This window comes from Cynocephalus volans, chromosome 6 (assembly GCF_027409185.1).
Source record: "Cynocephalus volans isolate mCynVol1 chromosome 6, mCynVol1.pri, whole genome shotgun sequence".
Taxonomy (NCBI): domain Eukaryota; kingdom Metazoa; phylum Chordata; class Mammalia; order Dermoptera; family Cynocephalidae; genus Cynocephalus; species Cynocephalus volans.
The window spans coordinates 137,476,039-137,496,803 of NC_084465.1; the positions used below are offsets into that span (position 1 = coordinate 137,476,039).

The 20,765-nt window shown below is 39.8% G+C and overlaps 2 protein-coding genes across 4 annotated transcripts in view; both read left to right on the forward strand.

Annotated features, from left to right (window-relative positions):
• The window catches only part of MRC1 (mannose receptor C-type 1), an 84,239-nt gene extending 83,906 nt beyond the window's left edge, over positions 1-333 (forward strand). The window contains exon 30 of the mRNA XM_063100283.1: positions 83-333. Coding sequence (XP_062956353.1) covers positions 83-333 — 251 coding nt within the window. The remainder of the gene's footprint in view (positions 1-82) is intronic.
• A 17,569-nt stretch (positions 334-17,902) lies between these two features.
• Positions 17,903-20,765, forward strand: part of SLC39A12 (solute carrier family 39 member 12) — a 69,660-nt gene continuing 66,797 nt past the window's right edge. For all 3 annotated transcript variants that reach the window (XM_063100731.1, XM_063100732.1, XM_063100733.1), the window contains exon 1: positions 17,903-18,163. In XM_063100731.1, coding sequence (XP_062956801.1) covers positions 17,903-18,163 — 261 coding nt within the window. The remainder of the gene's footprint in view (positions 18,164-20,765) is intronic.

Genomic DNA, 20,765 nt, shown 5'->3' on the forward strand with positions numbered 1-20,765 from the left:
TATTATTGTCCATAGCATTCAACTCTCTCTCTCTCTCTCTCTCTCTCTCTACCTTTTCCCTAATGATTTTATTTGTTTATAGCTGACTCAAGGAAGATGGAACCTTCCAAACCGTCTTCCAGCAAGGCAGGAGTAGTGGTCGTTGTGATCCTCCTGATTCTAATAGGCACTGGCCTCGCCGCCTATTTCTTTTACAAGAAAAGACGTGTGCACTTACCTCAAGAGGGCACCTTTGAGAACACTCTCTATTTTAACAGTCAATCAAGTCCAGGAACTAGTGACACAAAAGTTCTCATGGGCAACATTGAACAAAATGAACAGGCAGTCATCTAGTATCATAATGTGATTTTAATATGTTTGAATTTCGTAAAATTGTAATTGAAATGTTAAATTCTTTAATTCGACGTGATTGTTTCCTTTAAAATTAGTACTGTATTGTACATTGTACCAGTCTGTCCTTTTCTTTTGCCTAATTGAAGAAATTGCTCGTTTTCTAACCTGGCAAAATATTTTTACAAAAGAGGGATGGTAATATTTACCACTAATTTTTAAAATATCATAGGTGAATTCACAGCACTACAAGATCGACTTTTAAGCATCATTAAGGTGTAGCTAGTGTCAACTTCATGCAGATTGCAAGAGCTCTAGAAACAACCAACTAAACCTCTTGAGATAGTTTGAGCTCCCAAAGATATGTTACCTACTGAATTGAAATTCAGCCATTAGAAGACCATGGTAAAAATCAAGTACAAATAACCTCTAGTGGCATAAAAATTTAGTCAGTTTTCTCTTTTACCAGTCTGGATTTCCACTCTAATTATTTAGAATTGTATTTGCATTTGTGCAGAAAAATAAGGCAGCAGAGAGCATCTTGTTTTCCCCAAGCAGGGTTTTAAAGGCTGAGTATTTCTAATGTGTTCTTTGTCCTGTTATTTGTATATCAGGAATGCAGAGATGTGAATTAAAAATGTAAATTTGCATAACTGGATGTACTTAGATAATGTGAAATAAACATTAAAGACAACGTTTATTTTTAACAGATTTGCATTTTGGTGATCTTGGTAAGTGTAAATTTGCTTTTAAATGAGATTTATTTATCCATTTACCTTATACTTAACTTTACTCCTAAAATAAACGATATTATTAGCAGACGAATTCTTTAAACTCTTCAGCTCTTTGGACAAGGTATGTTGCTAAAACACTGTGTGTGAAATGAATTTTTTACCATAATGACTCGCATAATTTTGCCAGATCTTCCCCTATAACATTGACAACTCAAAATTCAACAATCAAAGGTAGTGTTACCAGGAATTAGAACTCTAAATATCTTTTTCTCCCTCTAGCAATTCCTTTTTTGCTCAAACGTTTTGCCTTAGATAAAGTTTTAGGTACACTGTCAAATATTTTGGAGGTTTTGTATCCCACACACGTACCATGTTGCCAGCTCATCCTTTTACTTCCTTATGGGATTGCCCATAAGCAGGAATTCTTTACCTGGGGTCACTGGACAGGACTCCTTGGATGTCATTAAGGGGTCTATGAAGGTCCCTAAACACCATGCAAAATGTTGTGGGGTTTTTTTTTCCCTCAAGATGCAAGAGAGATTTAGAAATAGGGAGTGGGGAGACACACGTGAGTGAGAATGGTTTACAAATTCTTTACACAAGTGTTTTTCATTGTAATTCAGAGCTGCATTTTCACAGAAAATAGTTTGGCCTCCGAACAACATATATCTCAGACTCAAACATCTTATCCCTTCAAGAAAAGGTCTGCATTTGACAGGGTTGCTGGATATTGTATTTCACACTCTCAAGTATCCATTCAAACACATAATCAAACAGATAAGTCATGTGGAGCTACATGTTTATCCAAACACAATAGTAAAATATCCAGGATATTTTGGGGTGGGGGGAGGAATAGGATGGAGAAAAGTTGTTTTTTGTGTTGGTTGTTTTATTCACTTGTTTTTGGCTCTTTTGATTGTAGGAGTGTTTTTTTGTTTTTGTTTTTTACCCAGAAGTTCTCTCTGGGGATTAAACGTTTAAGTGTTGTTGCTCTCCTCACGGGTTTTGCACGTGCTTCAGGTTTTCACCACAATTCAGTAGCTGGAAGATTCATAAGGATATTTTTTCCCCAGTTGAAAACAGTGTGAACAGTCGAACTTGAACTCTAAAAATAAAGGTGATACCTGCAGAGACTGGCAGACTCCCAATTCGTCTGTTTTTCACTGCTCACTCCTGCATCTGTTTGTACATTTATGCATTCTTTCATCAGATATTTCTTGAGCATCTAGTGTATGTGCTAGGCATCGAGCTAGCCCCTGTAGATTTAAATATGGGTAAGAAGCAGCGCCTGTCCACAGAAGTGCACAGTCTAGTGGCGGTCGGTCCAGACATACAAACAGATCATTTTACAACCATATGGCAATGCACTAGTAGAATATTTTTAAGGTATTAATGAAGCAGTAAAAGTTGCAGAAGTGGCTGTCGGAAGGGGCAGAGGCAGGTTTTGTGGGTCCCGAAGATTACACTTTGGGAAATTCTGAAAATTTTTTCAGAACAAGGAAAGGAATCATGGGAAATTCCACATCCTGAAAAGCTGGCAACTGCCATAAACATCACAAATTGAAGACAATTACGTATTTTTTTTTTTTTTTTTTCATTTTTTCGTGACCGGCACTCAGCCAGTGAGTGCACTGGTCATCCTTATATAGGATCCGAACCCGCGGGCGGGAGCGTCGCCGCGCTCCCAGCGCAGCACTCTACCGAGTGCGCCACGGGCTCGGCCCTTACGTATTATTTTTAGTAACTTCCTGGTATATTTCCTATTAGCTTGCTGGGGCTGCCATAAGAAAACATCAGATGAGGTGGCTTAAACAACAGAACTTTATATTTTCACAGTTGTGGAAGCTGGAAGTTCAAGACCAAGGTATTGGCAGGACTGGGTTCCTGAGTCCTCTCTCCTCGGCTTGCAAATGGCCATGCATATGGCTGCCCCTCTGTGTGTATGTGCCCCTGGGTCTCCCTCAGTGTGTGCTAATCTCCTTTTATATGTACGAACACCCGTCAGATTGGACTAGGGCCTATTCTGATGACCTTATTTTAACTTCATCACTTCTTTAAAGACGATATTACAACATACAGTCACCATTCTGAATTAATGTGGGTTAGGGCTTCAACATAAAAATTTTGGATGGACACTGTTTAGTCAATACTTCTATAACACTTTTTGATTGTCCCTTGTATTCATCAGGATCCCCCAGAGAAACAGAAACAATAGAATGTGTATGTTTATTTGTGTGTGCATGTGTGTGTGTGTGTGTGTGTGTGTGTGTGTGTGTGTGTGTGTGTGTGTGAGAGAGAGAGAGAGAGAGAGAGAGAGTGTTATTTTAAGGAATTGGCTCACACGGTTGTGGGGGCTTGGGGAGTCCAAAATCTGCAGGGTAGGCTGGCAGGCTGAAGACCCAGGGAACAGTTGCAGTTCAAGTCCAAAGGCAGTCTGCTGGCAGAATACCTTCTTGCTTGGGAGGCCAGTCTTTCTTTTATTAAGGCCTTCTACTAATTGGATAAAGCTCATCCATATTATGAAGGTAATCTGTTTTACTCAAAATCCACCAATTAAAATGTTGATCTCCTACAAAATATCTTTACGGAAACATCCAGAATAATGTTTAACAAAATATCTGAACATTCTGGCCAGGCCAAGCTGACACACAAAATTAACCATCACACTCCTTTATATGGCAATGGTTTTGTATTATTTTTTTGTAGAGGGAATAGAGAGATAATTTATTCTTTACTTTAGCACAGTTGATCAGAAATTTTTTAAATGGTAGTTTAGGAAAGTTTTTTCAACTGTACAACTTGTTATTAATAATGTGTAAATTTTTAGGACTGTTGTCAAATATGGAAAAAAACTATCAGATTTCTTCAGGGACAAGCACTAATATTTCAGGGCACTCATTTTGAATTTGTGTATATGTTTGTGTGTGAAATGCGTAATCTTAAATAGCTTTGGATTTGATAGTGCTCATTAGTTTAGTGATATAATTTTCATAATGGTATATTATGAGTTTTTGATAAGATTGTCCTTTTGTGTCCAATAAGCTAAAGATTTAAAACTGTTTCCAATATGTTCATATGATTTATTTCTCTTTATTAACTAAATCATTATATAATTTAAGAGCCTCTTTACTACTTCAGTTTGAAATTTATTTCCTCATGATAAATACTGTTTTGGAAATGACCTAAAAATTTTCTTGCTACTATTTCCTTCTTGATCTCAATAATTTCTATTAGTTTCCTGGCTAATTTTTTGTTTTGTTTCATATTCCCATTAATATTATTTGCATTTTCTCCTAATCCTTTAATAAATTTAAAAATGACAAAATAAGGTGTGCTTTCTATACATCCAAATCTGCAGTCTGCTAGTATCTATAGAAGAATTTCTCGATTGTTTTAACTGAAATGTTTCAAAAATGTTTTTCCAAGTTACACTTAAAATGGCATATCTGATAAAGCTCCAACACCATATTCCCAACAAAATGGAAAAAATTAAAAACTATAATGCGTAGTACTTTTATAATTGTCTTATACCTTTCATTTCAACTAGACATTGACAATAATTGAAATTTATACTTAGATTGTTTATACTCTGGTAATCAAAAGAATGTTTATAGACTAGCTTCAGGCTTCACATTTTCCAAACCTTTTTTCTCTAGTTTCTACTTGCTTTTATCCTGGGTACATGGTGACACGCTAATGCTCCTCTATAAATCTGGCCCTCAATCTTGCAGTCAAGGTTGGATGACTTCTCATAGGGGATGGTATGTGTATTACTAGAAGCCATTTGTGAGGTGGCTTTTTGATGTGTCCACTTTACTAGTCTGAATTGTGGTACTCATTTACTGAATCAAACATGAATCTCGGTGCTCTGTGAAGGGATGTTGTAGAAGTAAAGTTCCTAGTCAGTTGACTTTAAGTTAGGGAAATTATCCTGGATGGGCCTGACTTAATCAGTTGAATGGCCTTAACATTGGGTTTAGGCTTTTCCTGGGAAGGGGAGTCGGTGGGTAGAAAAGTTGGGGAGAGACTCCTGCCTATGGACCACAGCTTTGGCCCATGAACTTCCAGCTTGCTCCCGATCTTCCCTTTTTGATGGCCTATCTCATGGATTTTGGACTTGCTTAGCTGGTCTGACACAATTGCAGAAACCAATTCCTTTTAATATATCTCTATACGTGTGTATATATGTATGTATCTATCCATCTATCATTATCATCACCAGTCTATCTATTTTAATATTTCCTACTGGTTCTGTTTCTTTGGTGGAATCTTAACTGATACTCCATTCCTATATTGATGACCACATAAGAACGTAATTCTACTAAAACCCAAACTAAATGTATTTTAAACTCAACACCCTGCACCCTGATTCCCAGAACTGCTCATGGTCACTCCAGTATCACCCAACACAAGAGGAAGTATGATGGAGGGGTAGTTACAATTATGGGTAAAATCTCCTAGTACTACATATTTTATTTTTGAAACACAACTGTGTAAAAACACTGCTAGAGCCCTCCCAGGGCCTGGGAACTTAAACTTCATTAGCTTCCCTGTAGGACCACTCTGAACATCAACAGCAGCTTCTGACAGAGGCGCCACTTGAGTGGAAACCTGGGCAGAGTTTTAAAGATGAGTAGAAAGTATCTCAGGGGAAGGGGAAGGCAGGAATGGGCACCGGACAGAGGAGACACTGGAGCAAAGCTATGAATGAGGAACAGCTGGTTTACATTGGCACGACGTGAGATGAACATGGAGCACTGGGCAGGGACGGAACTGGGGGATCACTTGCTCAAATAACAGCAGGGGCCATTCTTCCATTTGGTCCTCCCTCTACCTAATCTGCATTCAGGGACCCTGGATATGGCATCAACCTCTGCCTATGTGATCCAATCAAGGAGACAACTCGTCTCACTACATAATCAAAGCTGCATGTGTGATCTGGCCTAATTCAAAAGAAGCCAGAAATGACACTCCTTTATACTTAGACTTTCAAATTTGGGGTCATTAAGTTGCTCTAGTAGACTCATGAAGAATTAGGTTCAGAGACTCCCAGAGGCTTAGGCCACATAACTATAGGATGCATGGAATAACTGTCTCTTCTCCCTAACAAAATTGGAGGTAAAAAAAATCCTATCTTAATGTGTAAACCTTTGTTGTACTAATATACAGCACCTATTTTAGCCAGGATTTATTCTCTGATGATATCTTATGGAAAACCTATTTTATTGACTGTACGTGAGTGTTCTCAGCACTGGTGCACATTGTAGTTACCTGGGCTTCACCCCAGACCCATTCAACCAGAATCTGGGAGTGGGACTCAGGCATCGCCTTGTTTAGCAGAACAGAACAGAACAAAGAAAAACTCCAGGTGATTCTATGAACATGTAATGAAGTGCTCTGGCTTGAATGGGTTCCTCCAAAGCTCAGGTGTCAAAACTTGGTGGTCAGTGCGATAGTATTGACAGGTGGAGCCTTTGAGAGGTGGTTAGGTGGTGAGGTTCCTCTCTCATGAATGTAATTAAGGCCCTTAGAAAAGTGGCTTCATGCAGCATGTGGCTCTCTTGCCCTTGTACCTTCCATCAGGTGGGCATTCCTTCTCTCCAGAAGATGCAGCAGGAGAGCGCTCATGAGATGCTGGCACCTTGGTTTTGACCTCCCAGTCTCCAGAACAATGAGAAAATTAATTTCTGTTCCTTATAAATTACCCAGTCCATGGCATTCTGTTATAGCAGCACAAATGGACTAAGACATGAAGAAATGGTAAGTGGTAGTTTCTTGAGGATATTAATTATTCCTCAGGATTTTCTATTAGGTCAAAATTCTTGGGAACGTGAATTAGTAATCTCTCACAATTACGAAAGAGCAGTTGGTCAATTTTCTGATGTATAATGGCTACCCGTAATACTCGTATAATTATTTGTTGCCAAAGAGAGTGTGAGCAGAAATTGTCACATTATAATTTGCCTTTTCATGCTTTTTGTTTTTCACAGGGAATCCATATTATGTCTAAATATTAAATAAAATTTCTTTAAAACACTGTTTTTGGTCAAGCCTTTGTAGATGTTATAAAAATGTATCAGGAAACGCTTCAAATGGAAATTTCACCCAAATTGCTCAATGACACACCAGGAGCACATATTTTGGTATCAGCATTTCTTTAGAATTCTGCAAATTATGTTTTTCATTTGGAAGGGCCCCCTGACAGGCAGCTCCTTTAAAGGAAAGTGACACTGACATTGGAAAGGTTGCCTGAATTGGCTGGAGATCCTGAGTACTGTGGGGACTTTCAAATATTATTTTCAAACGTTATTCATGGCAGCTCTGCAGGATTAGGTTTTGGCACAAATTATCGATCTCGTTCAACTAGCTCTGAGGGATCAGTGGAGACTTTTCCTATCACAGCTTCCTCTTTATGGATCTGATGATAGCTCCTGTACACACAGTTCCCTAGGAGTTTTAAAAAACACTACAAAGCTACCATGTTCTTTGTTGATTTATCTTTTTCTTTAAGGGCAAGAAAGTTCAGGACTCTCTGGGCATGTCCCTGATTCAGGGTTTAAGCAGGAATTCTCAAACTTTACTGGTCTAAGAGCCATATGGAGAGCTTCTTCAAAACTCAGGTTCTTGTGGGTCTGTGCTTGAGATTCTGATTAAGTAGGCCTGAGTCTGAGTCCTGGACTCTGCATTTCAGTGAACATCCCAGGAGATTCTGAGGCGCACAGTCCTTAGACAATGACTCTGACGAGCACTCTATTTTGGAATCATTTTACACTGAGATAGCATCTTCCCAAAGCTGTTGGCAATCTCACATAATCCACGAAGTAAAAAGCAGTGTAGCGCAAGAGCACAGGAGTTAACTAAAGCTTCAGCTACTCCATTTTTTCTGTGAATTAACCAGGAACCATCGATGCTAAAATCCACGTCTGCACTTTCCCCCTGAACTCTCTTCTACTCTCCCAACACTGCACTATTCCCACATACCCTTTGCAATCACTGTTAATAAATACCTGCAAGTCAGGATTTGTCTCTTTCATCCAATCTTAGAATATGAACTCTGACAGTCAGATATGATGGCCAGATATTTTGTGGTCCTTGGCAGAACCAGGCTGTGGGCAATAACAGTAAATTGTTTGTCCTCATAGAGGTGCCTATCTCATAAAAGTGCCAGTCTCCTTGGGTCAGGGTTTGGTCATCTTTAAGGAAGTCAGTGGGAACCTTCTGATGCCCGTGGCCATCCTAACTTGATAATCCAACTTTATTCTCTCAAGAAGTGAGATGGCCTAAGAAATAGAAGAAAATGCACTGGCCTCTTTGAGAAAAATTGCAATGTATATTTCAAAGGGGTTTCTGTCCCTTATTCTCCCTCAATTTTCTAAAACTCAGAGTAATGCTTGGCTGTAATGGTAACAGGGAAACTGATTAAGTACCTTTCATATGCCAGACACAGCAGCATGTAATCAAATGGGATTCCATATAGCCCTGAATTATATTCTGCTGACTGCCGTATGCCATCCTAGGGGTTAATTCCAAAACTCAGAGGCTCTGGCTCTTGAGCTGGTAAGGACAGAGGAGAGAGATTTAAAGTTTCCAGCAGAGAAGAAAGAGGGACTTGGAATTGATAGTATCTAGGAATCTACTTCCCTGAATATGATGGTTTATCAGGCAAGGTTTGACCCCTTCCAGAAAGTCCTGTGCTAAGAGATGACCTCTAGAGTCTCTATGCTTTTTGCATTATTGATCTTGAGTCTCATAATAAAAAGCCCTGATTTTATTTTACTGCTGTGTGTCAGTAGACTATAACTAGAAATGGGTCCCATAAGAAACGCCTTTGTCAAAAGAGTCTGTTTCCATTTTGTATATACCTCGCCAGCCCAGTCTCTCTGCTGTGAGCCTCCTACCCATATGGACTGCAGCCTGGCTGGATACACCTGCTACTGGTCTCAAGCACCTATGATATATGTATCAACAAGTAGGAACTGGAACTCCTGATTTTACTATCTGCAGGCCACATCTTATGCAGTGTAGACACCCAGGCCAAACTTGCAGAACATGAAAAAGGAAGCAGACCTGGTTTGGGTACTCAGCCTGAGCAGCTGACTTGAACTCTACTGTCAAGCAGCCACAAATCTGGCACGATTTCCCAGGAGTCTCAGCCCACCAGAACTGCAATGGCACTGGTTTTCTCTGAGCTTCCCCTTCAAGATGTGGATAGTCCTTGTGCTTGTTTTGCTTCCTCCTGGTTCTTGTTTAAAAACCAGAATTCTTCCTTGAAACACAGCTAAAGCTCAGTATTCTGGTGTTTCCATGTGGGCAGACAAGAGCAGGGAGAATGAGCTTGGGGAGGCCAGGCAGTAGCAGATAACCTTTCCTGAGGCTGATCCTCCGAGTATCCAAGCCTCTGTGTTCTTTGGAGTCTCTTCGATCAAGTGCATTCCACAGTGCCAAGTCACAGGATGTCAAAGAACTATTACAAATACTCGCTCCTTCAAAAGAAACAGAAAGATTTAGCTAAGAGAGCATCCTTGTCAAGAAATCACCAAAAAAACCTGAAAAAAAAAGCCCAAGGACCGTGAGGGTATGTTCTTGGTAGAAAGAGCCACCGTCACATCTTCTCTAACAATTCCCATTATCAACCTACCAAAGGTACTTTGGTAGTTACCCCTATTCCAAGGAACTTACAAAAAAACAACTAACAGTGAAAAATGGAGTGGTTCAAGGACTATGGTAGGTACAACATCTGGACAGCCAATGACATCAATAATTTGTGCATTTTTCAGCTCTGACTTTGTTCTCTCCAACTAATGGAATTTCAGTTTTCCCTACATCTGATACTGAAGCATCGAGTTATAAAATGTTGCAAAGAACCAAAAGAGAAAACTGACAACAACTTAAGCTGGGCCCCCCCCAGCCAAGGACAAATGGTCCAATATACTCCATTTTCTGAACATACCAATTATAATGTCACCTCCCCCCAAACTGGACACATCTGCAAAGGGTATCACCCTGGAGATCCCAGCAGGCCATTCTAGAGTCAAAAAGCAGTTCTATATCCATTTGGCTGAGCTTTGGGACCAAAACTACAACCACAGGAGTGATCGACACCATCACCCCTACAGACTCATGTCTAAGACTTCAGTGATCACCACCAACGCATGAAGAGTTGAGTCATCAGCCTATAGACCACCTACCCTGATCGTGGAGCTGAAGGTCACGCCTAATATCCTGTAAACACCACCAATCCTTAAAACTTTCAACAAGGAGTTGGAGATATTATGCAGATGATTGATGGCAGAACGTTCTAGGAATATAGTCACACTCAATACTGTTTTGGTAGTGCTTATTGAGATTCTTAAGACGCCAGCAGCATACATTGGCAATACCTGCTCCTTGTCACAAAGCTTCTGAATGGTACTTGTAAACAACTTGACCCTTGGTAACCCTCTTACTTTTCCTTGTCACATTCACCTTTAAAAGCTACGAGTAGGACTATACCCAACAGAACATTTAATTAATAGACTGCATCCAGACAGATTATGAAGGATATTCATTGGAAAGGCATTTACTCAAAGGGCTATTTCTATATTAAGTGTGCTTAGAAGTTTTGGGACATTTCTTTTCTTTTCTTTTTTTTTTTTTGGTATATCTGTAAGTCTAAACCAAGTATTGTCATAAATTATTTCAATGTTTTTCTTTCTGTTCGTTGGTTTGTTTCTTTTTTGTGGCTGGCTGATACAGGAACCCAAACCCTTGACCTTGGTGTTATAACACCGCACTCTAACCAATTGAGCTAACCAGCCAGCCCTTGATGCAATTTGAGAAATGCCAGATGCTTATTAGACTAACTTGTTATTAAATTACTTTAATTATTACTAGAGAATCCCTTTTCTTTTCAAAATTTAAAAAAAAAAAAAATGTCATGTTGACCAGAAAGAGGTAGTAATTCCACCAGCGTAGGTGGTACATGATCCCAAGCTCATTGTGGACTTCGCTTATTGTGTTATTTTCAACTCGATCCAATCTAAAGAGAGAATTCTTGTGGATCTTGACATTTTTCTCCCTTTTTGATATAGTGCAATGTTTATAATCCATTCTGATTAGAACTTCCGTGAAATACATGATGAGTAATAGGTTTTGCTTTTGAAAATAGTCATTTCATTAAAAGAAAAATGAGATTCTAGAAAAATAACTATGTGAATGAATACATGCCATGTTCACACCAATGAATCTCAAATTTGTCTTTAGCCTGAAATTCTCCTTGGAACTCCTAACTTGCCTATTTGACTTCTCTACTTGAGTGTTTCACAGACATCTCAGATTTAACAAAATAGAACACAGCTTTTCCCCCAAGCAGGACCTGCTCTTGTGGTCTGCGTCTTTGTGAGTGGCAACGTGACCAACACAGCCACTCAGTCCAGAAAACTCAGGACTTTCTTCCCATTCTCTTTCCCTCCCTCTCCGTATCTGTCACCAAGTCTGTTTAATTTTACTCCCCAAATAGCTCTTGAATTTGTCCCCGTCTTTCTCCTTCTCTGGCCACTCCCTAGTCCAGCCACCAGTATTTCTTGCCTAAAATACTACAATAGCCTTCTCCCTGCTTTCGCTGTTTCTCGTTTCATCACCCGCTCATTATTCTCCACAGTGCAGCAAGTGACCTTCCTAATATGTGAGTCATATGATGTCACTCGTCCACTCAACACCTTTCAAAACCTTACGATTGTATTTAGAAGAACACCCAACCTTTTTATCATGACCCGCGTGATCTGCACCAGACTGCCACGTGTTCATTTTGCCCACGCTGATGCCTCCCTTGGAATGTGTTTCTCCTCATTCTTCAGTATCCTGATGCTTTTGATCCCTCGGTCATTCTTGCTAAGGCAGCCTCCTATGCCTTGTTCTTCAGCTCAGCCCCCAGCTTGCTTCCATCATAACTCTCATCACAATTAGTTAACATGTTCTTTGTCTGCTCTGTTTTTCTCCCAATATCATGCAAGCTCCATGAAGGCAGGAGCCGTGTTTAGTTTGGTTCATCAGTTGATTTCTGGTGCCTTCAACAGTGCCTGGCACATGATGGTGCTCAATAATGTTTGTTGACTCCACGAATCAATGAAAGAATTTAAAACAATAAAAAGAGGGCTTCAGACAGGATCCAGGGGGCACTAACATCAACGTTTCAAAGGCAGGAAACAAACCTGTAAAGAAACTCAGAAGAAGCAGTCAATGAGGGAGGATTCTTCTAGAGTGTTCTGCAAGCCAAGGAAAGAGTGCATGCCAGGAAGGAGGGTGGGAGAGAGGTAGGTTCTGCCAAATGATGCCCAGCATCAGGTAGGACAGGGGTGGAAGATGTCTACTGGATGTAGCACGACGGAAGTCATTTGTCACCTTGGCAAAAGCAGTTTCAAGAAGTTTGGCAAAGGAGAAGACAGATCAAGCAGAAGGTGCTAGAGAAAGAAAAGGTTTCAATATAGTTGAGTATGGAAAAGGAGTTAGGGGAGAGAAAGTGTCAGAACTGGGGGTGAGAGGCTATGCTAAGCAGAGCATAGCCTCCCTGGGATGGCAAGAGAGAGTAGAACCCAAAGCCCAGGTGCAAGAAAGAAGAGATTCCTCTAGGGTTCCATTCTGTGAAACCTGTTGGCAGGGTGGGAGCTTATAAAAATATCATTTCCCAGGGCTTGACACCTTCAGGGTCCAGGCTCCTTTCTTCTCCAAAAGGTGAGCTTTTAAAAAATATTTTTTTTTAAATTTTAACATTTACTTGTACATATTTGTGGAGTACAGTGTGTTGTTTCAATACATGCATATATGGCACAATGATTCACTTAGGGCAGACAGCATAGTTTTGTACCCTTTAGTCCACTTCTTCTCCTCACCCTGGCCCCCCTCCCTTCCTGGCCTCTGGTAACCATTATTCTACTCTCTACTTCGGTGAGAACCACTTTTTTAGATTCCACATATGAGTGAGATCATGTGGTATGTGTCTTTCTGTGCCTGACTTACTTCACTTAACATGATAGTTTCCAGTTCCATCCATGGTGCTGCAAATGATAGGATATCATTTTTCTTACAGATGAATAGTATTCCTTTGTGTGTAACTATAGTCTTTTTATCCATTCATCCATTGATGAATATTTTTGTTAATTCCATCTCTTGGCTATTGTGAATAGTGCTGCGATGAACATGGGAGTGCAGGTGTCTTTTTGATATACTGAGTTCATTTCCTTTGGGTATATACCCAGTAGTGAGATAGCTGGATCATAAGGCAGATCTATTTTCAGTTCTCTGAGGAACCTCCAAACTGTTTTCCATAGTGGCTGTACCAATTTACATTTCCACCAGTAATATAGGAGGGTTCAAAAGGTGAGCTTTTGAAATGACTAATACGACAGATCCATATCTAACAAGACTGACACAATACAGCAAATAGTAAAAACAATAAACTGAAAAATTATACATATAATCCAAAATATGTTAAAAGAATAAAGAGAGAGAAACCAAAAAATAACAGATAATATCTATTACCTCTGGTGGTAATTCTTAGGTATTTTTTACAGTTTTTTGTTAATGATCATCTAAGACTTCTATAAGAAGAGGAAAAATATTATTTAAGAATTACACATGAAATCTATAGTTTTCATTTCTTTTATCATTTTTACTGTTAGCTTCTGAATCAAAGGCAATCCAAAGGTTTGGAACACTTGACATTTTCTAATTGTTGGAAATACGGTAGTATCGGCAGAATCACAGAGATAGCAGATATGTGTAAGACTAGACTTTACCCTTTAGGAGCTGACTTTTCAATTGAATATTCTGCTTATACTCTGAGAAAACAGTTTAGAGAAGGACAAACATTTGATTCAAGTGCCTGGTGAAAAGTACTGTTGGTAAGTATTACAGAAGAGGTGAGCCTAAGATTCTACTTGTTTTAAGTTCTACATTAAAAAAATTTTTTTTTTTCTCTGAGAATATTTGGACTGAAGGGGCTTTGGGGAGAATGCAAAAATCAAAAGGTATCAGATTATTTCCTTTTTAATGATTACTCTTCTGAGTCATTTGTGTATCCCTTCACTGCATTGTAAAAAGAAAGTTGAACTTATAAATAAAAACAGGGGATCACATTGCACCAGACGGTTGCTTGGTAGTATAGTACCAACTTTGATGTAGACAGGCCTGGATTTCTGGTGGCACCTATTAGCTGTGTGAACCTGGGCATTCTGAATTGTTCAATGAGGAGTTCACTAGGTTTAATTGCCATTACAGGAGAAAATATAAACAAAGTTTCCTAGCATACTGCCTAGGCATAAAAGGCACTCAATAAATGCTAATAAACATTATTTTAATTATTATTTAGAGAGGTTAGTGTGTTTTTAAAAAAAGGGAAGAAGACAGCATAAAGGGGACATGGGGAGAAGGTAGGCTCACAGGTAGCTCATCATTGTAGGACCTTATATTATTGCCAGAGATGACCTCACAAGGTATGTTGGGTGCTGAAGAGAAGTACCCACAGCCCTGGCACTGGCTCTAAGTATGCACGTGTGTGAATTAGCAAAATCCACCTTTCCCGTAGACATTTGCTGGAAAATTGTTGCAATATACATATAAATCTATGCTGATTATGGAAGTGAATGGTGATCCCTAGAGTTGTACAGTGCCCAACCTGCAAAACTGTACATGGCATCCCTGAGCTATACTCACAAGATGTCTCTACCTTTGTTTTGATCTCTTCTTAAATTTCTACCATCTTGTATTTTATGTGGCCTGATGGGTCCCTTTAAATTCTTTCTGGATCAAGGCCGAGTATACATGTAAATCGACATGTTATATTGACATGGAGAAGAATTTTGAAGCTCCAGAAATATTAAAGGCAAAGGATTGAAACTGAAGGAAGGACTGATTGGTCAGAGCCCGCCCCCTCCTCACTATGTCTTCCTGAAGTAGCATACATAAGTGTCTGTCCATTTGGAAATACTGCATCAGATGCCACTAGTCTCAAATTTGGACTAAATACCTTGAAACTATCAATCACAAGTAAATTAGCTCCTTCTTTATGCAGTTGGTTGGTTAACATATGAAACTCATTACCCCAAGGAGGTGGTATGAATTGAAAATATAAACGCATTTAGGAAAGATTTATTTCAGGCTTGTTGGGGAAGAAGGCAGGTTGGGTTTCAACTACAACCCAGAGTCAGAAAATCTGGGACCAGGGGATGTGTGACTTCCAGGCTGGACATTGGCATTGGGAGATCAGGAATGGGTCATAAAGTCCCAGCAGGGGCACTGTCCCAGGGCACTGGTCAGAGCAAATCAGAATCCAATCCTGCAGGAACTGGGCAGGTTATACCATGGACAGATGTAGGGACACACTAATTGGCAATGGGCCAGGAAGTGAGGGGTAATTCCAGGGATGAAGGCAAAGCACAGGTACATGGAGGTATCAGGTTATGGTAGGACCAGGTAACTTACTGAATAGGTATTGGACAATTTTTTTTTCAGTGACCTATTAATCAGGTCCTGGGATTAGGAGAGTGCTAAGCCTATAAATGGTGCTAAAGTTGTCCCTGTTGTGGGATGGTGATGTACGATGAGCAGGACCTGCAGGGAGCTTTGGCCCCACCCCTCCATCCTTGCTTCTCTGCTTGAAGGTCTGGACTTTGGTCCAACTTCTTGCTCCCCCTTTTTGACAATTCTGGACTCTTAATTCCAGTTAATCCTACCATGAGCTCACGAGAAACAGCCCAGTCCCTCCCCTGGACAGTTTAGACAAACCCAAGTGCTTCAAGATGGGTTGTAAAAGAGAAGCCCAACGTTTTCTGGAACTGTTTGCCTTCCATATTTCTGTCAATGTTACCGTCATTCTCTCAGGATTATCCCACCCTGTTGTTCCTAATCTTTAAATCCAACGAGTGATTGATAAGTCATCCAAATTCTTTCTCTCCTGATTTCCTCTGCTTCCTACCAGCAGCCCCCATCTCCTGCTCACACACACACAAATGGAATTGAGCTCAGAAATCTCACCCATCCTCTCCTGTCTTCAGATCCACTTCATGTTTCTATGCACTCTGTACTATTTGCATATTGCATATTGCATACTATTTCCATTTGGAACTCTTGGGTTTTAACTTCCCTTAACTCCTATAAAATTTACCGCTTTGTTATTCTTTCAGTTATTCACTAATTTATTGGGACGTTGCATATTGCAGGGCATGGAGGGTCTGATGTAGTAACTTCTACCACAGACTCTAGGGTCACAATATATGCAGCTAATCAAAGTTCCCTCTTGCTTCTACTTACTTTTCAGGTAAGAAATTTATTCCTTCAACAAATACTTTTCTTTTTTATTTGAAAACAGCTATTTATGAGTGCCTTTAACTTGTTAAACTTCTGCACCTTGTGAAATAAATAAGGTTCTCAAGAGGCTATCTTTTCAACAAATCCTTGGTTTAAATCTGGTTGAAAGCATAATCACAGAATCAACAGGAAAAAAATCTTGACCTAACACTAGAGTCTTTTCATTCTGCAAGGTGAAATCCTTTGACCTAGATTCTGTCTGTGAAAGGCAAGTATCAAGTGCCTTGAAATTACTTACAGACCTCTAGATGATTCTAAGAAAATTAGTTAAATGTTGATATAAAAAAATTGAATTTATTGACCACATTTATTTGATTATCCTGGTCTGCCAGACAGAAAGTCCTCACTTTTATCCACCTTCATTGTTACTTCAGAGCAGCTCTCTCCATAGCAACTGAAAACTTCTCTGGGTTGAAATAATCCTCTCTGGCTCTACCCAGTGCACAGTCAAGGAATTTTAAAAACAGAGTACTTTGTAACCGTGAAATACTCTCCGAGATTTGAAAGGCAGCAGAGCTCCAGATAAATAATCATTTATCTTTCTTCTGAAGGTAAGCATGGGGTTTAGAAATGTTTGTAACATCCTCTATCATTTTTTAAAAATGCTAACATAGAATCTTAGACTCTCTATATATTTTTCAACCCATGAAAGTAAACCCAGTATCATTGTTACTATCCTGCAGTCATCTAGCTCATCTCTGGGCCAGGATCTGACATGAGATGCTGTTAACATTTTGCATTCCTTAAGCAATCGGTGGAAGAGATTATTTCTTTTTTCCAGAAAGTTCATTGGATCCAAAGTCATCCCCCATCCCATTAGTGACCACTGAGTGAGTGGATTTATCACAGCTCCTCAGGTTTTGAAATTCTCTTGTTTTTCTAAGGTACTTCATACTCCAGAATTTTGATTCTTAATAAACTAAAAAATGACCAGTGTTTCCTGAACATTACTATTTTCTTTCAGCACTTTTCCTTGTCTAAAACCTTTTAACTCAACATTATATTGGTAATTTATTATAATTTATTTTCTCTTTACTTTTTTCACTTACTTTAGTGATGAGGACCACAAGTCACTTGGAGTTCTTTATGATGGGATAAAATGAAGGTGTTGCCCATTGTGGGTCCTATAATCTGTACCACCTGCAGATAAATGGAGAAACTTATTCTTCCTAATTTTTGACTCTGTTCAGGAAGAGGCAATCAAAGAGGCTTTTGGGCTGTTTTTCTGCAGTTTGAAAGTCTACAGCCATGGTAGTTTCCTGCTGTTTGGGGTTATAAATTACCTACAGATCCCCTGTTGTTTAGAAACAGCTTGTCATTGCAAATCAGCTTAGCCACCCAATTAATGAATCCTTTCAAACATATTGCAGGCACAATAATTGAAGCCTTTATTTTCCCTTTTTACTACAGAAATTCCTCTGATTACAAGTTTATTCCTTGAACAGCAATCCACCCATCTCTATTCAAGACAAACTCAAGGTAAAGAAAGAGTGGAAATGTGCTTTTGGACCATGTTTTCAGTATTTTGGTTGCTGTTGTTCCTTCTACTCAGCCTTGCTCCTTCTGCTGAGACGGACAAACTGTCAACCCAGGCCAGCAGCGACACTGGGAGTCTGGGCCAACTGGCAGAAGTACTACGGGCTCTCTCCACAAGTGACCACCCACCTCTCAACCAGTCAAGAAGCCTCATCAAAATATTGTTGGAGAAAACTGGGTGCCCACAGAGGACAAACAGCCTGCAAGGCAATTGCAATCTGGTTAGTGAAAGAGAATGGGATCAGGTACTAGGGATCAGGACAGCAGTGGATTCTATAGTCATTTACTCAGTAAAGCAAAAATCAAATGCAAAGCTTCCGATATCCAACTGGGCAATGCCTTGTGGTAAAATAACTTCCATATTTGGGAAACAACAAATCATTCTGCTTATAGCACTTAAGGACAGGGAAATAATTTTTTTCATTGAAAGAGTAATGCTTATGTAAGCCTTTCTAGAACCCTTGTGCATGTCTAAAGATATTTCTTTGTGAGGTTGAACTTTTAGCCTTCTCTTCTTTCTGACTTACTAATCCTTTTTTTGAGCCTGCAGTGAACTTGCACATGATAGAAGCTATTTGTTTTCTGTAGCATAATCATAGCAAGCTGATGTTTGTCTAGTGTTGAATTTTAGAGTACTTTCTCTTGGATATCAACTAGTGTTTTCTAATATTTTGCATGGTAGGTAGTTAATAATTGGATTGACAATGAGGAATTTGAGCTGGGGAAGAGAAATGCTGCAGGTGGAGCTGAAATTAGACCCATTGCTCTTGAGGCCCGAATCATGGCCTTATCCTAGTCTACCCAGTGAATCTCAGCCCTGGCTGCACTTCAGAATCATCTGTGCTGGTTTCACAAAATACCCATGTTCTGTCTTCATCCTCTTGAGACTGAGATTTCACTTGCCTAGAATGAAATTTTAAAAAATCTCTCCAGGTCACTTTCATGTGAAGTTAGTGGGGGCTGAGAATCTCTTCATTAGGGTGGGATTGACAGGAACAGCACACGAGGTAATAGTCTTACCATGTCTCAAAATGACTGCAAACAAAATCAAACAAAAACACTCTTCCCCATCCCATTCCTGAATGACAAGATTGTATAGGATGGGCCCACAAATGCATAAATAGACGAAAAAATAAATAAATAAATAAGGCAGAAACCAAGCACTGCCTCCAAAATACATTTTGGCAGACTTTCTCAATCACGCATAGTTGGAGGGGAGGGGATTCATTTCTTAGCCAAGTGTTCGTTTTCGCGTGACAGAAGGGGTCTTGCTCATAAGAAAGAATTTTTCTCTGCCCTGTGTGAACAATATATAATTCAATAATTATTAATATGCCCAATGGTTCCCAGAGGAAGTATGTTATAATAGCAGCTCATCTGTGATGACGTTTATATATATAGATAGCAACATAAGACATCCCGGTGGAAATAACCAGGAGTCATAGCTTATTAATGTCCTCTGAGAATTTGCTTCAGAGGAATGTTCTCCTTTAATGACCTGGTGTGCCTTATTAAAGGCAAATCTCAGCTTCCCCTGCTCAGAGGGCTTCAGTACACCCAAATCAGCCATCAGCCTGGAGCCTAGGAAACGGCTTCCTGTCATTCAGGAAAACCCAGGGGAAACAGTCCTCTTCATTTGGCAAACACCTGGGTTCTGATGCAAACCACAGGATTTCAGCATGTTGTTGAGTCTCTTGTCATTTTAGGGATTTTGTCTGCTGATAGGCAGGGTTCATGCTAGAAATTGTGTGGTAAAAAGAAAGGCAAGAGGGCGAGTTCATATCCCTAAATATCTGAAAAAAAGAGAGAAGTAGGTATCTTGAGTTGGTGGGGAGGAAAAAACGTTCCCAATTTCAGATGTAGGTAAAAACAGATTTTTTTTAAAAATTGGTCTGAAGTATCTGAGAGCATTGTGTATGTAAAAATAAATCCATTCAGGCTGCAGCATTTGAAAACGGATAGTTCTTGCCTGATCCTGGCTTTCTCTCTCTCTCTCTCTTTTTTTTCCCCTCTCTTTTTTAATGAGAAGGGTTGGAGTGGAGTTTTAATCAACTTAATGAGGGGTTAAGAAACTCCAAAAGAAAAAATTACATTTCAGTAATAATAAGAATCATGACCCTACATGAGTTCCTGAAGGGATGAGAACCTTGTTCTGGCACCTTCTAGCTGCTGGGATGTGCCGAGCCTTGGCTTCCCCATCCGTAAGACTGTGATGACAACGTGCCCCCATGGGAGCTCTCCGTGATGGTCCCAGGGACACACGTGTATGAACTTGGACATGGGAGCCCACGTCCCCTCCATTCCCTTACATTCCCTGTACCTCATGACAATGTCTGATCCCTCCTTTTCCAGGGACACTGAAGCAATGACATTCCTCAGAATCCCTTGACTGTCCCAGATGCTCAGGATTTTTAACCAGGTTCTCCAGGTGATTCTCAGACACATCAAAGTTAGAGAACCATGGCTTTAAGGACTTCCATTTCATCCACACCCAGCCCCAACCCTTGACTCATTCGTCATAACTGTCATGGGATAAAGTGTGGAAAGCATCCAGTTTTATCTTAACTTGTTTATCTGACAAGTTTATTGTACCTCTTCTCAGTAAAGACTTTTCATTCTGTTAGTCAGAATAGCCACTAAATCTAGTACGGACCTTTAAACAGCTCGTGCCTGCCATCACCTGATATCCTTCCAGCTCTTTGTTTGGCAGGAGAAGGAAGAAATCCAACTTCCCTCTTATAGTTTAGTCAATCATTAGCCAGTCCCCCTGCACCCCTCAAAAGGACCTTTAAAAATCCAAGAACTTGTAAAAGGACAGTGGAT